This window comes from Phoenix dactylifera, chromosome 11 (assembly GCF_051530095.1).
Source record: "Phoenix dactylifera cultivar Ajwa chromosome 11, Ajwa_hap1_PhDact_Kaust_v1.1, whole genome shotgun sequence".
Taxonomy (NCBI): Eukaryota; Viridiplantae; Streptophyta; class Magnoliopsida; order Arecales; family Arecaceae; genus Phoenix; species Phoenix dactylifera.
This window is the reverse complement of record NC_143200.1, coordinates 14,984,305-15,001,839: the sequence shown is the minus strand read 5'-3', so window position 1 is coordinate 15,001,839 and position 17,535 is coordinate 14,984,305. Positions and strand designations below refer to the sequence as shown.

The window sequence follows — 17,535 nt, the reverse complement described above, 5'->3', positions numbered from 1 at the left end:
TTTTGGATCTAGATGATAGGACACTAATACAACTCCTTGCATTTTGATTCCAACTTGCAAGACTGGTATTGCATTGTTCTGATTGGGGCACTGGTCCAACTATATTGACAGTTCAAGGGATACCAACCCAAATTCACTCAATGTTGATTTCTAGCCAAGATAAACCAATGCACCAATTTATCTTCATTAAGATGGAAAATAGTTTTAAATTATCAAGATATCTACATATCTCATGTGATTTTTAGCCATCTTATCAAAATATTAGACATTATCATAAAAGAGAGACTACCTATTGTTTGATTTAATATTTAGTAACTAAAAAACCAAAAATACATTTAAAAGATGAGATCAACCGTATCAGATAATATAATACATATTAATTCATATCTTGAGATTATCAATTTATATTGACCAAGATAATAAAGAGCCAATAATTCATACACACTAGTATATGAGCAACACAAAATGCAAATTTAGCAATCCAAAGATGTGAGATTTGTCGGTAGTTTTAAATAGAGTTTTATAGCAAAGAAAATATTTCTTGATTGCTCGAACAAGTCCTATAAGAAAGAAAAAAGTTTGAAAAAAATATAAGGCCTATGAAAAAAAAGTGCAAGAGAGATAGTTAAGGAATTGGACATGATATTTCTAAATAGATATTTACCATAAAATATTTTAAAATAATTTTTGCTTGAATGATTAATAAATAGTTTGATAGAAAATTGATAAATATATTGGTTCAATTTGCACTTATAGTATAGCATAGCTAGTATCTTGAGCGCTCCATACAAATGCTTGCTAATTGATATTCTTAAATATGATGATGCAAAATATTTTACTTATTTGTAATAGCTTTGGTATGGATCCTTTAATATTAATGGAGTCAATAGTCAGAATTTTTATAAAAACTATAATGTACCTATTTGAGGATAAAGGTATCTATCATTGGATATGCCTTTTAAAGTATGGCTTGGAATAATTACTTTTATGATAATTTTGAAAAGGATGATAATGTAATACATACAAACATACAAGCATGCATATAGATATATATATATTATATATATATACACAAATATATATATAAATATAAAGAAAGAGAGCTAGACTTGGCTGCACTTGAGTGAATCTCCACTTCGATTTGGTCAAGTCTATATCAATAATAAAGATCCCATATCTAAGATTTGAGCTATTTGATATGATCTACTACTTCTAAATTATTTATATACCAAAAATTATATAATTTGGAGTTCTCTAATAAATGCATCAAGTGGTCAAAAAATCAGATAGTATAAATAAAGTTAAATTATATATATATTGATCACTTGATGCATAGGTTAAGGATCTCTAAATCATATGATTTTTTGTTGTAAGAAATTTAGAGATACTAGATCTCATCCAAGGACTTGGATCATCAATATAGGATCCTTTTTATTCAATATAAACTTGATCGAATTTAAGTAGATGATAACAGAAAAAAATAGAGAAAAAAGACAACAACAAACACTCCAACACCAACCGGAAATTTGATAATAGTGGTAAATCCAAAATTTCTAAGAACAAGACTAATGGATAGATAAAAGGAATCCACCCAAGGAATATAGAGTTTGATGAAAAAAGAAAACTCACCACCCAAAGAAATCCACCCTAGGAATACAGAGTTCTAGTGATCACCACTCATAGACAATCTTTCTGAGATACATAGCAGGAATACGCTTACCACCCAAAGAAAAAAGCCTAGAGATACACAACACCCAAAACAAGAAAAACAAGCCAAAGGCTTAATTCCTTAATTCACTCAAACTCGAATTAAATTCACTCTAAAAGTAAAACATAGGGCATGCTTTTATATAAGCACGTTTAGAATGCTTTTTAAGCAATTCCAAATAATTCTAAACTTAGGAAGAAAGACAAAATACCATAAATAGGTGTTCCCTAAGTAGACATCCCATAAGAAAGAAAAACACCATATATTGCCATTCTATAAAAGTCATAAACATGAAGAAAAAGGAAAAAACCATATTTAGGCATTCTAAAATTTGCCTTTGTTTTGGCATAAACCAAAAATAAATTGTCATAGAAAGAATTTCTTTTTGGCTCTCCAGGTTGAAAGGGACCCTCCTTAAGCACCCGTGTCAAAATTGCCATAGACAAAATTTCTTTTTGGCTCTCCTGATTGAAAAAACTCTTCTTGCGCACCCATGTCATGCTCCCCCAATTGAAAAAGACTTGTCCTCGAGTCTGGCCCATCCTCATCTTCATCTCCATGATAAGGGGACAAGTCAGATACATTGAATGTAGCTAAAACACCATAGTCTCCTGAAAGTTCAATCTTATAAGCATTCTTCCCAATACGTTGCAACACCTTGAATGGACTATCAGCTCGACGCATCAGCTTTCCATACTTCCCTATTGGAAAACGCTCCTTCTGAAGATGAATCCATACCAAATCTTCTTCTTTGAAAGCCGTCGGCTTACGACACGTATTGGCACTAGCACGATGCTTCTCGTTTTGCTTGATAATCTTCTCTCTAATCTGCTTATGTATCTTCTTAATAGCCTTGGCTCGCTCATCGGCATCTCCGCTAAATTATTGTGTTGATGGAATAGGAGACAAATCCAAAGGGCTAATTGGATTAAGGCCATACACTGCTTCAAAAGGACTGCAACTAGTAGTTTGGCTTGTGAAATGGTTGTAGGCAAACTCTGCTTGAGTTAACCAAAGATCCCACGGACGAATGTTTTTACCCACAAGACTCCTCAATAGATTTTCCAAGCTTCGGCTAACAACTTCAGTTCAGCCATCAGTTTGAGGATGATGTGACGTGTTAAAAAGTAACTTCGTTCCAAGCTTTCTCCATAAAGTGCGCCAAAAGTGACTCATGAACTTGGTATCTTGATCCGAGACAATCATTTTTGGCACGCCATGAAGTCGCACAATCTTCTGAAAGTACAAGTCAGCTACATGTGAAGCATCCACAATCTTGCTACATGGAATAAAATACGCCATCTTCGAAAAACGATCAACAACGACCATGATAAAATCCTTATTCCTTTGTGACCGCAGTAGCCCCATCACAACGTCAATGCTAACTTCCTCCCATGGTGAATTTGGAACTGGTAATGGGGTATACAAGCCTATATTTTGCCCATGACTCTTGGCTATATGACAAGTCTTGCATCGCTCTAAGTGCCTCATAATGTCTCGCTCCATTCTAGGCCAGTAGAAATGAGACGCCATCAACGAAAAAAATTTGTCTCACCCAAAATGTCCAGCTAGGCCACTTCCATGAGCTTCTAGAATAATTGCCTCCCGCATTGAGCATTGAGGAATGCATGATCTATTGTCTTTAAAAAGAAATCCATCCTGCAACATAAAATGATTAAATGGCCCTTTCATGCATTCAGTTAGAATAGTAACTGAATACGGATCATCTTGATATAGCTCCTTGAGAACTTTAAAGCCTAAGACCTTCACTTACATAGTAGACAGTAAGGAATATCTTCGACTTAGTGTGTCGACCATCTTATTCTGAAGTTCGGACTTATGCTTAATGGTGAATGAATTGGTCTGCAAAAATTTCACCCACTGAGCATGTCGTCGGTTCAATTTGTGTTGCCTATTGATGCACTTCAGTGTTTCATGATCAGAAAAGAAGACAAATTCTTTGGGTAAAAGATAATGGCTCCAGTGATCCACAGCTCGCACGATAGTATAGAATTTCTTGTCATAAGTAGAATATCGCATCCGAGACTCACTCAACTTCTCGCTGAAATAGGCAGTAGGCTTACCTTCTTAACTAACGGCAGCACCAATGCCCATATTAGAAGCATCACAATCTACTTCAAATATGCTTTCGAAATTCCGCAATACTAATATAGGAGCTTTAGTTACCTTCCCCTTCAAAATCTCAAAACTCTTCTGTGCTTCTTCAGTCCTCTTAAAGACTCCTCCTTTCAAGCAATCAGTGATAGAAGAAATAATAGTACTAAGATTTTTCATAAATCGATGATAAAATGAAGCTAACCCATGAAAACTTCGAATATCATGAATAGACTTCGGAACAGGCCAACTTGTAATCGCCTCCACCTTACTTAGATCCATCTTGATTCCATCACTTGAGACCACAAAGCCTAGAAAGATGAGGCTAGTAGTGCAAAAGTGACACTTCTTCAAGTTCGCATATAACTTTTGCTTCCGAAGCTTCTCAAAAAGTTGACGAAGATGCATCAAGTGTTGATCAATATGCTTACTGTACACTAAAATATCGTCAAATTAAACCACAACAAATAAAAGGTTCAAACACATGATTCATAAGGCACATAAAAGTGCTCGGAGCATTCGACAATCCGAATGGCATAACTATCCATTCATACAATCCGTCCCTTCCTCTCATCTCCCAGCCTCATTCGGATCTGATGATAACTGCTTCTAAGAAGATCTTAGAAAATATAGAAGCACCATGCAATTGATTAAGTAGGTCATCAAGATTGGAATTGGAAACCGGTACTTGATTATGATCTTGTTCACTATCTACTATCAATGCACATACGCCAAGAACCATCCTTTTTAGGCACTAGAAGAACTAGAACTACACAAGGGCTCATGCTTTTCATCATTAATGCCTTAGTAATCAACTCATCTACTTGCCTTTGTAACTCTTCTTGCTCCTTAGGATTCATCCCATATGCTACCTTGTTTGGGAGACTAACACCGGGTATGAAATCAATGCAATGTTGTATGTCTTTCATAGGTGGTAGTCCAGGTGGAATTTTATCAGGAACAATGTCAGAAAATTCATGGAGAAAAGTATTCATGATAGGAGGCAACTCACGCTTCTCCTCATTCTCCTCTAGAACAACAAGGGCATAGGTTCTACGAGATTCTACTACGGCTTTTTCAACTTCAGTTTTGGACAAAAGATTATTTTCCTCCCCTTTAGAAGGCTTGGGACTGCTCTCTATTTTAGTCGGCCCTAACACAATCTTCACCCATCATTCACAAAGGAATACGTATTTTTGAACCCATCACGTATCACCTTTCTATCATATTGCTATGGACGACCAAGTAATAAGTGACATCATCCATAGGTATAACATCACAAAGCAACTCATCGGAATATTTCTTGCCAATAGAAAATTGAACAAGGCAATGCTTGTGAACTTTTACCTCATTACCCTTGCAAAGCCAAGAAAGCTTGTATGGTTGAGGATGATCTTTCATTTTGAGCTTCAATTTCTCCACCATTGTTGCTGCCACGACATTCTCACAGCTTCCTCCATCAATGATCACATCACAGACTTTGCCATGACAAGTCATCTTCTACATATGCTGCGCTCAAACTCCTACAAACAACCAGAGGTTCTTTTTGATCGGCATAAACTACTTTTTCTTCTTCTACCTCCTCATCATATGTTAGTTCACCCAAATCTTTGGGTTCACCTTCATCTTCCTCCACAAGAGAAATAATTTTACAGTTAGAACAATCAGATGCAATATGGCCTATACCTTGGCATTTGAAGCATCGATGACCGGTAGGAGGTAGGGAACGACTAGAACTAGCTGCTGAATTTTTTACTTTAGAAGAAATTTTTGATAAGGATGCCTTGGTGGAATTAGCCTTGGAAGGTCCAGCACTTTTCCGATTAAAAAGAGTGTCACGACTTGTAGAGCGAAAAAATCCCCTACGATGCTCCTTCAATTGCTTCTCAACCTTAGCTGTAAGCTTGCATACATCGTTAAAAATTCAATAAGGTTGCAATTGTACCACATCACAAATTTCACCACGTAACCTGCCAAGATAACAGGCTATGGTTTGCTCCTCGGCAACATCACACCGCAACATGAGATACTCACACTCAGCAGTATAATCTTCCACAGATAATTTTTTTTGCTTAAAATTATAAAATTTGAGAAAAGCATCTGGCCTATAATTATTTGGAAGAAATTTCTATCTCAACACATTTTTCATCTTTTTTCATGTCACAATTCGCCTTTTTACTTTACGTGCCCTCTGCTTCTTAAGTTGCTCCCGCCAAATAGAGATATGTTTCTTCAACTTGATGGCTGCAATTTTTATCTTGCGATCTTCTGGTACATCTTTGTATTCAAAGACGCGCTCCACCGTATGCAACCAATCAACGAACTCATCAAGATGCACCGTTCCTTCAAAATCAGGAATATCAACTTTGATGTCGAACTCTCGTTGAAACTCGCGACTCCTTTGAGAACGATTCGATGTTGGGCTATGATCACGATGAAAAGGATTGGTCTCCTCTTCCTTATCATGTGAATCTGCTTCCTCTGATTCATGATTTGGAATATTATGTCTTTGAAGACATGCCAAATTTTGTTGAAGCTGTTGCACTTCTCCCCGCAGTTCTTCATTTGCAGCATCACAAAGATCCCGCTCGCGGTTTGGTCCCTCAACTTCTTATTCTCTCCGACCACGACCTTGAGTAGGCATGACAACTTGGGACGCTCTGCTACCAAATCTGATGCCGAAAAAAATAAAGAAAAAAGCCAACAACGAACACTCCAACACCAACTAACAATTTGATAATAGAGGTAAACCCAAAATCCCCAAGAACAAGAACAATGGATAGATAAAAACTCACCACCCAAAGGAATCCACCCAAGGAATATAGAGTTTGATGAAAAAGAAAACTCACCACCCAAAGGAATCCATCCTAGAAATATAAAGTTCTAGTAATCATCACTTACAGACAATCTTTCTGAGATACAAAGCAAGAACATGCTCACTACCCAAAGAAAAGAGTCTAGAGATACAGAATACCCAAAAGAAAAAAAACAAGCCAAATGCTTAATTCCTTAATTCACTCAAACTCGAATTAAATTCACTCTAAAAACAAAATATAGGGCATGCCTTTATATAGGCATGTTTGGAAACACCGGTGAGGCTTTGTGCAGGTCCGCGACCGTAGTGCAGGAAGTGGCTCCCGTCTTCCCCTTCCACCACTGGCGGCCCCCTCGGCTCCACCGGCGTGGTCACCCTTGGGCCAAATTTGAATTACAACATATACCTATATATATTTAAGCCATTCCTATTCCAAAGCCTTCTTAAATCCTCGAGCCAATTACAACATCTTTTAAAGAAATAGCTTCACAAAGACAAATGCCTAACAAGTATAATAGATATCAACGATGTTAGCTCCTCATCTTCTAGACTAAAGAGGGAAATATTTTTTTTTATGGAGAATTCTTGCTCTTTCGCATAATTTTTCTATAAAAGAAAAATTTCTTAGACTCCTCATGTTGCTCTTTCGCATAATTTTTCTTTTGCTACGTGTTTTATTATATTCATCCAAGGTATGACCACTATCATCATAAAATTTAAAAATGTATCTTAGATTGAAATATTTAATTTTTGATAAATAACCAAAATAAATATAGGAGAAGTTACATGTTTTAGAAAAACATTCCTAATGGCAAATGCGTTATGGAAAAGGAATTGAATAATTAGAACACAATTAGAACAAACATCATGCAAAAAATATGATTGCAAAGAATTCGAATTTTGTAAAAAAAAATTAAGAAATCATCGCAAAGAAATATTTTTTAAAAAAAATACCCATGGTGCGACCACCATCATCATGAAATTTAAAAATATCCGACCTGCCGGATTCGAACCAGCGACCTAAGGATTACTGATAGGCTGATACTAACTACAGTCCTCCGCTCTACCAACTGAGCTAAGGTCGGAACACGTGATACCTGCTCTAATGTGCTATCTTATAACATATCAGTCCAGTATTGCTACACTGCCACTTGGGAACAACTTATCGACTTCTATGACACGGTAATAGTTAGGTTCTTAAGCAGAACAAATGGTTATTCTTCATTGAATCTTGCAGTAGAGATTGTTTAGCATATAATGTCTATAGCTACCCCTAAGCATGTAAGATTTTTTTATGTTATAATGTTAGAGATTTGCATATATTAGCACTCATCAACAAAACTTCGGTCTATATGATAGTACCATTCTCCTTAATGCTTGCCGTGAGAGGAGTCTTGGTTCGATTGAGCATTAGGGTTTGGTTTTTAAAGGCATGTGATATTTCTTTCTAACCATTGGGGGTTCTACGGAACAGAGCTTCAATGCTGAGAATTACAGGCTCATGGAGGGCTTTTAGAATTTTCGCAAAGGACTTGAGTTCAATTTGAGTTTTGTGTCTAGATTAGAAGGGAAAGACCAAGGCATGTCTGTCAATTGCTAAGCGGTAGTTGGTGTTAGAGACAGTATTATATACTTTTTTATTTATGTTTAACTGTATGGAAACATAGAGCCTTTAGATCAGACATTAGTAGTTATGGATTCCTCTGCGTGGTAATATACTTGGTGGAATCTGTAATCAGTGTATATTTGGGTTCGTGCCCTTATGGATAGTATAAGGTTTAGGGCAACAAGGGCTCTGAAACTTATGGATATTATGAGGGCTTTTCAAATTGAATTCTCATGTGGAAGTAAACTTTTCATTTTGTTTCTAAAAGAGAAGTACCATGAGTGGAACTTGATTTTCTTTTCTGGAGAAATTTCAGCTAGTATTATTGGCCCCCCTCGTTCTTCCTCCATCAACAGCATCAGTCTTTGGACCAATATTTTTTCTTTCTTTCTTTCTTTCTTTTTTTGAGAATAACTCATTCACCGTAATTGATTACTATGAAACATTTTGTGTTTTGCAATTTCTGTTTTTCAGCGAGTCCAATTCTCCAAGAGGCAGGTTTCCAAGTTTTAAGCTAGAGACACCTGCAGCAATTATAGCTCTGGATGCTCGGAACAGGCTCTCGTTCCTGTAGCCTTGTAGTCTTGGTTGGATGCTCAGAAAAAATCTAAATAGTACCTATAATAGTCTCAGCTTAAAAAAAAAAAGAAGGCTTGTTTAAAATTATTTGGATCTTTCATATCACTGGACATGGAATGCATTAGACAAGTTGAAATGTTTATCTAATAATAAATGAAAAAAAGTTTTGTTGCTTAAAGAATTGAGTAGACACATTTATTTTTTCACTTTCTTTTACATAAATGTACAATATTGCTTCGAGAAAGCTGAATACTTTGATAACCGGAAGCACAGAGATATAAGTACCATATGTGACATCGCTGCCTGCATAAAATAGATAAGTGAACTAAGTCATTCACAGGCTTAGATCCTGTCTTGATTCATTAGAAATGAATAGCACTTAGCGAAAAAAATATTTAGGCATAATTTGCAATCATCACTGTGTATGGCTGTAGAATTGAGGTCTCCTGTACAATGTTTTCCCCAAGTTGTTAGATATCTCAGATATTTAGAGATTCCTAGCTGGAGGAATGAAATTTTGCTTCTTCGTCGATGAACTAATTCCACATTAATTTCATATATATATGGTCATATTTGTTTTTTAAATCCTGTTATAGACTACCATGATAATGTGCTGAAGACAAATGTCATTGCAAGAGGCTATGCCGTGATGAAGTTACATGGACCAATCATTCTTTCGTTAAGAGTTCCATATAAGATCAACCAATATGTTTTACAATTTTCGTAACAGTTCATGACAAAGTCTAAAGATGACTGAACCAGCTTAGTAGTCTTGCTAGCATAGGATGAATGTAAATAAGGTAAAAACAATACTTGGAAAATGTAGTAGCATTGAACATTTATTGAAACAATCAAAAAATAAAAGAGGAAATAAAAGCTAATTATTTGCATTGCACACAGGAAAAGGATTTAACTGATGAGCAGTATTTTGTTTCATTCATATTTGAAGGGCAGAAGGAAAAAGCAGGATCTGGTGCCAAGTTCAGCCATGTTCTATCTTATTTCTCGATTCTCTTATGCAGGCAAATAATGACGACAGGCATGAGCAAATTATCTGAGACTTACTAATGTATAAATATGGGGATAATGATAATATTTGAAGCCATAACATGTCAGAGTATTTAATTGTCTACAAAAAAATAACACCTTTAATCAATTTTGATGTGCTATAGTCTCCATTTAAGATCTTTCTTGTGGAGTCTGAACACAAATCAACTCCTACAACAAAACAACTCTTACACAGGTCCCTCTTTCAAATTCTCTTCTACCTTGCAGTCAAAAAGCTTTATAATTTTAGCATCTAGTCATGAGGCAAAGAGTGTTGAGATGCTCATGAATGTTAAATATAATGTCATCCTATTCAAGAAAATTACTCTCCTTAACCCAGTGGAGCCTTCTGGTTAATGCTTCCAGACAAGGTGCACTCTCTACTTCTTGAGAATGGCCCTCTTGCCTGAAGCATTTTGCTTTATATATTGGTCTTGCCTAAACCTTCCTGGTTGCCTCCTTGAAAGTTACTAATCATCATTTATACATTGTGAGATATTTTGTCATTTTAAAATTCATCAATGCAATATGAAAAATAAACTCAGAGAAACACAATTGGCTTAATAAAAGCTTGTCCTCATATCATGAATAAATGGAAACAAACTCATTTATATAAAATATACATATACATTGAACATGTATCAGTTGGACACAGTATACTATGAAAATTACTCATACATTGTACAAATCCAGATCAATTTTCTGAATGAAATAAGAAGGGAATTCCCATTTACTGGAAGAATTCCTAATCCATTGCATCATTATATTAACTACAGAGAAATGAAATACATCTGGTCTCATCTTCATGTACCTTAAACATTCAGATTCAACAAAATTCTTACAATCACTGACAATGGAGAACATTGTCATGAATGGAGACCGAGACCTGGAAGTAATTTAAACAACGTATTAGCAATCACCATGATAGAAATAAAATAAAGGATAAGAAAAGAAGTAATTGCAATATGTCAGGTAGAAAGATTCTATAAACAACTTTCTTGAAGACGATATTTCTCCTCTTCACATTAATCATGGGAAAGAATAATACATGATATCTGTTCAAGTTCCTAAACAAGCACCATAATTTCAACTTACCTATATCCTTCTAGTGTTACATATACATCTACAGAACCAAGTAACCCAAAAGGATTAATGTGAATGTTATCATGACAAATTTCATGTGTATGTACTTTTGCAATAAAGGTGCATGAGTCAGTGTCAGCAAAATAACAGGGTACAGAAAACAATTGTTTGCATCGGACAAAAAATTCAGCATAATAGTGAAACTAACCTTGTCCATTCTAGGAAATTTAGTCTCTAAAAGAGTCCTAGATACTAGAAGGCTAGATATTATCCTAAAACTTTGCAAGGAGGAAGACTTTGGTATTGGAAAGCATGAAGGAGATTGAATGGACAGATTGGTGAACAATTGTCCAAATAGGTCTTTCTCAAGAAAGAAATGTTTAGATAAGGAGAAACGAATGAGATGCAAAAATGACAACCAAGCGATAATATCCAATGGAGTTTTGATTTTGGGTTTCAAGTCAGAATTGATGATTAGTAAAAGTAGAATTCTGAAAGAAATTGAGATGCGTAACGGTGAGTTGCTTTCATATCACTCCAGCTAGTTTGTGATAAACTCTAACGAAAATTGAGGGAGCAGTCGGCTACATAGCAGGCCCAAGAAGAGTCTAAGCTCAAGTATTATTTTTCATTTATCTGTCAAGTTCATTTCCTTCCACTTCAAACTGAATTTATCCTAATTGTATGATATCAACATTAAAATAAATTAAACAAAAGAAGCCTGTTCATTCCTAGCATGGTGAAGTCATTTTCATATGTGAGTACATGTTATGGTTGATAATGGGGTTAGTTTCTAAATAACCACAAGCAAAAATGACTTTTCTAAATATGAAACATACGCAATTTCAACTAGTTTTTGAGGCAGAGAAAAAGAATTACATCATAAATTCCAGTCATGTCCAGTTATAATCCCGATGATAACTCTAATAAGTCGCAACCAAATGTAGATTTCAAAAAATTACCTCACCCATAAAAGTACAATCAATTGATAATTAAGTTCTCAATCCCGAAGACCAAGTTCGAGCTCAAGATCATCATCCTCTTCAAACAGCCTTAGCAGGCGTGCATGTTGCTCTTCCCTCTTTTTTTTCTGCCAATACTTGAAAAGGAAAATAGAAAATATCACAAATCCAGCCACTCCAAGACATATATAAAGTATCTCACGTCCTGTCTTGCTACTAGAATTAGAATGGGCATCAGCTTTTGTTGCATCCTTCGAAGTTGATGGATCATCACCTAGACCTGCAAAGAAATGAAAACTTTTAGAAGTTGACTAAACTAGTTTTATAACTGTAAACATATTCACCATCCAAAATAAATAAATAAATAAAAATTAGGTCTGCAGCATAAACCTTGGCCTAAAATAGACTCTGTAGCAATTTAAGCATAGAGGTTTCACTTGTAGCATATGTCCATATTCAGTACATAGATAACAAGACAAATAAACTCAAGCATAGACAAGCTTTCTAGTTCATATCAAAGCTAAAACCACTCAACATTGAACACAACGTCCAACACTATTCCATTTCTGACCTGCTGAACCAACATGGGAAGCAAGAACAATTTTCAACTTTGTTTAGACCTTTTCCCTAATTTAGTTTGCCCCATTTGATTCTGGTTGACTCTGGAATACAAGTTTCAGACAATACTACACATATTTTTTTTTTGAAATGTAAAATTTTGATCTGTGATCACAGATCGCATGGGAACATCTTAACAGATTTGTTAGCAACCTTTGCAACTATCAATCTCATGTGAAACTTCAGCAAATTTCTTTTTAAGTCTTGGCGTTTAGGAAAAGAAGGGAATTCCAGTAGTTTTACAATCTTTCGATGCTTCACTTTTCTTGTTACAAAATTTCTTAGCTTGAATAAAGGTCAGGAATAGGACCCCAACCTATAAGAGCAGAGTATCGCTTCATCACTTAATTAGATTTTATGGGGAGGTTTAGTGCAATTGCAGGTATTCTATCTCTGAGAAAAAAATTCATGTTTGTGTGATGCCACATATTAGAATTATGCAACTTGAACCCCCAAGAGCATTTTTTAGGTATGGACTGTGTCACATAATAATTTGTTATTCTTATATTCCTTCAACCCCACTTTTTTATTCTGTGCGATGCTCTTTTCCTTTTGATCTGCAGTCAAGACCTTTTACTTTGATCAAACCTAAAAATTTAACCCTTTGCATCTCCCCTATGATCTACATATTTTACTCATCACCTAATCAAACTTCATATTTCAAAACAAAATCTCACAATTTTCCAGAAACTTGCAGCAAGCACTAGAATTCAGTTATTCTCTCATCTAAACAGCTTTAAGGCAAATTCTAACCATACATTCCAAAGCACTAGTAGGAATCTAGTCAATTACGAGCTAATTTCCTTAAAAGTTCAACCTAGCTAGTCCACTTCTAATTAATCTCAGATCTGAACTTAACGAAAGTAGGGCCATAATTAAGTCTAGTGCATTTTAAATCCCCATCAACCTTACTAGATCCTTTTGACTAAGCTATTATATGCTGCCATCTTTTTTAGGAACTATCCTATGTCATCAACATAATTTGAGTTTAACTTAAAAATAAGGTGTTGAAACAAGTCTAAACAGAATCTAAGTGATTGAAAAGTCACCAAAATTTCAAAATTGTTAACTGTATAACCAAATCATAAAGTAGTGATCCCAAGAATTTAGGGAAAAAAGGATGTGAAAGATAATCTCTTTACAAAAAATGTACCGATATACAGAAACCACTAGACTTCCTTCTAAAATAGTAGGTCATAATAGATAATTTTAATGATCATAATGGTGCATTCAAACCTTGAAGAACAGCAGTTAAATCTCATCACGAATCAGGTTCTCCAGCTCTTTCATCTTTTAAAAATTAGAAAAAGCTTAAGCAGCCACGAACAATTCAGCAACTAGCATATGATTGAGCTAGGTTTACAAATAACTGCAAATCCTCAGATCAAGAAGAGGAAAGAAAGAGGAAGAAATCTATAGAGATCAAAAACATAGTTAAATATTTTGATCTGTGCACCGAAATTTTTTTCCTTTGGCTGTGCACCTGCTTCAGTCACTTAGTTCTTAATGTTTTGTCACTACCTCTAATACGTTTTTTGGGCTGTGACTTTGGAGTTGCATAAACGAAGAAATTTATTTTACTCACTATTGGATATCTTTGATTTAATTTTGGACAGACTTGTGGCAACTTTTTGCCCTGCTCTCTTGACTAGGTCTTAGTTTGTTTATTTTACAAAATATTACACTGCACGCATGTGATGCCTGTGACTCACAAACGTCTGGAACACCCATAGCAGGTTCCCTCGAAGGAATTACCATGTTAAAGAGCTGAAAATAACACAAAGAAAAGTCGCTATGAAAAGGAAAAACATTTTTTAAAGAAAAAAGACTAAGTAGAGTTGAGCTCAAGGGTGGAGTCGCACTGCCAAAAGTGCCAATTATAACAGAGTAGGTCAAATGAATTAAAGTGGGAGATTTCACTGATTTACCCAAAGGGAGGAAAAAAAATCTTTGATTACATAATACAAACACTTCCCAGTTATTTCATGCCCTAAATTTTTAAAGCTAAACTACCCCACCCATATACATGAATCCGCTACCCCGTCTACTCCCGGTTTAGGTAAGTAAGATATTGCTTATTTTGCAGCTGTTGAGCAAAAATTTTTCCCTAATGATTGAGCTGCCTTTAGCAGACTGCACATCAACATATCGTTCCTCTTGTTATCCTTTGTTAAAGATTACCTCCAAATTCTTCCTTCCAAACCAGTGGTTCAGATTAACAGTAAGTATTCTCTTTCACGTAGCAAGGGTGCTAACAATGAAGTATGAAGGCCTGGGTTTGCACCAGCTAGGACACATGAGGAGCAGATAACTGCCACTACTACAGTTACGACAGTTTCCCACAACTTTTGCTTTAGCCCAAGACTCGACAAGAAATAATTTTTTCAGAGTCCTGAGAAATAGTGAAATACAGCATTAAGGCACAGGTGAGAAGACCAAATGTCCCCATTTAAATGATTTTTCTTTCATTTTGGTGTAAAGTTTTTCAGATAACCATAATTGCACCAGAAAGCAATTTTTGCATTGTAAGCCTAGTCAAGTTTTATACCCACTGAGTTTTAGACAGGGAGGCTAAGTATAGCTGAAAAATGACATGTAAATACATTTTAAGAAATAATAGGCCGATCACTGAGTTAGAAGATAACACCAAACCAGGCCATAGGGCATCCCAGCTGGCCAAACCAACCTAAAAATTCTCACGAGAAGTTCTTAGATTTGACTAAGCTAATACATCCAGTAAAGAAGTCATTATCATCCCAAAAGGAAATGCCCAACCACGTAATATGAAATTCGAGAGAGGCACACAGGCTTGACCCAGCCTCGAGAGACAGCATCCACAAACAACTAAATACCAATACACTGGTAATTAAACAGCAAAAAGGAAACAACTTGTTATATATCCAGGAATAACCGCCTCCACAAATACCCCAACTATCACTATACACGGACATTGGTTCCGGATCATAAATCATATTGAAATTCCTCCACCTATATGCTTCCCAACTCTGAAAAGAAGTGATTCAACTCCTGCAACGTCACCGAATCCTACTGCATTAACCCCTAGAATTCTATAAGCGGAACATATCAGACAAATTTCGATATTGAAATAGATTATAGACATACAAGACGCGAGGGAAAAATTAAAACAAGTTGTTATCGACAAGCCCTAGAAACCAAAACCCACATAATTTTAAGTAAAAAAAAAATCGCCTGCATAGAATTTAATGCAAAATCGGCACACATCCGGAGATCAAAAATTTGGGTAAAAGATGTCTATCCGATCCATAAATTGCGAAAGAAAGCAGAATTTGAGGCAAAAACACAGAGACGTTCTCCTAGAGATCTAGTCACTTTGAGATCTAGCACGAGAGGAATCGAGAATATTTGAAATTTTAGATCTTTCCTGCGAATTGTTGATACCGGATCGAAGAAGAATCGCAAACCTGAAATGAATTGGAGATGTATCGCGACGAGGAGGAGGAATCGTCGGTAGGATCTTCCACGTACGTCTCTACTCATCTCTCTCCCTCTCTCTCCCCTTCTCCGTCGCGCTGGGTCGGTTCCTGTTACTTTCGAAGTCTTGTAGAGAAGAGAAGCGGTTCAGAGAGCGAGCGAGAGAGAGAGAGAGAGAGAGAGAGAGAGAGAGAGAGGCGAACGGAAATTTTAGATTTCGGGTTGTAGCTTTCTCACGTTATATCTTCAGAATAAATTTTCTCAGCTTGTAGGCCGATTGATTAATTGAGGAGTGGATGAATCGGACGGTTGTTCGGTGGGCTGGTGCGAAAGACAGCTTAGACAACTGGCTCGAAGGCGCGGACGACAGCTGGTTAGGTCCACGGTGGACCTAGTCCACAGACTGGGCAGCGGTTTAGGAGGAATTAGATCCTACGTCACGTGACAAGAATGTCCAACTGCGCGTAAGGAGGACGAAAAAAACGAAGTGCTCCCCTTACCGAACCCAGCCCTCCGCCGAAGAAGCAGCAACAGGGGGAGAACTTCGGAGAAGGAGAAGAGGATAAGGCTTCTGGGAAAGTCTCCATAGGAGATGGTGGTGCTGGGGTTTCAGCGGCCGGACGAGCGACGGCGGGGTCGACGGTGGCCGCCTATGATTTGTTGAGGGGGATCTCGTCCTGGGTCTCGACGAGGAGGGTGATGGCAGAGCCGGCGGCGCCGTCCCCTCGACCATGATGGCGGCGAGATATCCATCATAGAAGGTCTCGGCGTCCTTGTCGGCCTTGTCGGACTCGACGACGACGCTCTGGCCCTTGGCTTTCACCTAAGACACGATCTTTCCTTCGGTCATCGTCGAGCCCAATAGCAGCACGAAGATCTCGTGGATCTTGGCCTGGATCCGTGGAGCCAGCCTCAGGGCGGTGCCACCACTGCCGCCAGCGGCGGAGCGGCTACAGATGGAGGCGGAGGGGAGGAAGGGGTGCTGAGATAGACGTTGGCAAGGCTCGCCATGGATTCTTGGCCTCAAGGCGGCCCAATGTATTTGGAGGGCCAAGGCGAGCTCCCTAAGAAACGCCATTTATTTAATAAAAATAAAATACTTTAAAAATTTATTTAAGAATGAAAAAAATACTTATTAATAAAGAATTATTCAAAAAATAAGATTGAATAAAAAATTTCAAGCTCATGATATAATGATTCACACAAACATCATTTTTATTATTTTTATTTGTCTTATTCTTGAACCAAGTGCAGCCTTTGAGGCTTTGAGCACTACCATACAGGTGTGTGGCCATTTAAATGTAGGGTTTAAAGTGCTAATGTGGTTATATACAACAACAGCAGAAGAGAACCAAATTTTTTGCTTGAATGCAGTACAAAAAAGAAATGCCTCGTAACTGCAGGCACATACACCAAATGTAGAGTTTCTTGATCCTTATAGGAACTATTAATACAAGATTAACTTTACAAAAACATCTATGTCAAGCAGATTAATTTCTGGCAATCGGTAGCCTTACATCATTGTCCTCTAGAAATTTGTCCTAGGAGG

General features: G+C 36.7%; 1 protein-coding gene and 1 non-coding gene across 3 annotated transcripts; both read right to left on the bottom strand.

Moving 5' to 3' along the window:
* Positions 1–7,630: 7,630 nt before the first annotated feature.
* TRNAY-GUA (transfer RNA tyrosine (anticodon GUA)) lies at positions 7,631–7,723 on the bottom strand. Its single transcript has 2 exons — positions 7,687–7,723; positions 7,631–7,666 (listed from the first exon to the last, which is right to left on the bottom strand). It is a non-coding gene; the product is annotated as a tRNA-Tyr (tRNA).
* Positions 7,724–8,897: 1,174 nt separating this feature from the next.
* On the bottom strand, positions 8,898–16,202 carry LOC103695893 (uncharacterized). Of its 2 annotated transcripts, XR_602316.5 has the most exons (4): positions 15,977–16,202; positions 11,916–12,195; positions 10,682–10,756; positions 8,898–9,126 (listed from the first exon to the last, which is right to left on the bottom strand). XR_602316.5 is itself a non-coding variant. In XM_008777338.4 (3 exons), exons 1-2 carry the CDS (start codon positions 16,050–16,052, stop codon positions 11,954–11,956), a joined length of 318 nt encoding a protein of 105 aa, XP_008775560.2. In that variant the 5' UTR covers positions 16,053–16,202; the 3' UTR covers positions 10,456–10,756; positions 11,916–11,953. The 2 variants fall into 2 exon arrangements, 1 of the variants encoding a protein (XP_008775560.2); XM_008777338.4 differs by lacking the exon at positions 8,898–9,126 and having other exon boundaries at positions 10,456–10,756.
* Positions 16,203–17,535: the final 1,333 nt, after the last annotated feature.

What these genes read in the sequence shown, in the direction of transcription:
- LOC103695893 (XM_008777338.4), bottom strand. Translation starts at nt 16,052, where the DNA reads ATGAGTAGAGACGTACGTGGAAGATCCTACCGACGATTCCTCCTCCTC. An exon ending in ACATCTCCAATTCATTTCAG is followed by an intron (nt 12,196 to 15,976) that starts GTTTGCGATTCT and finishes ATTTCTTTGCAG; the next exon opens with GTCTAGGTGATGATCCATCA.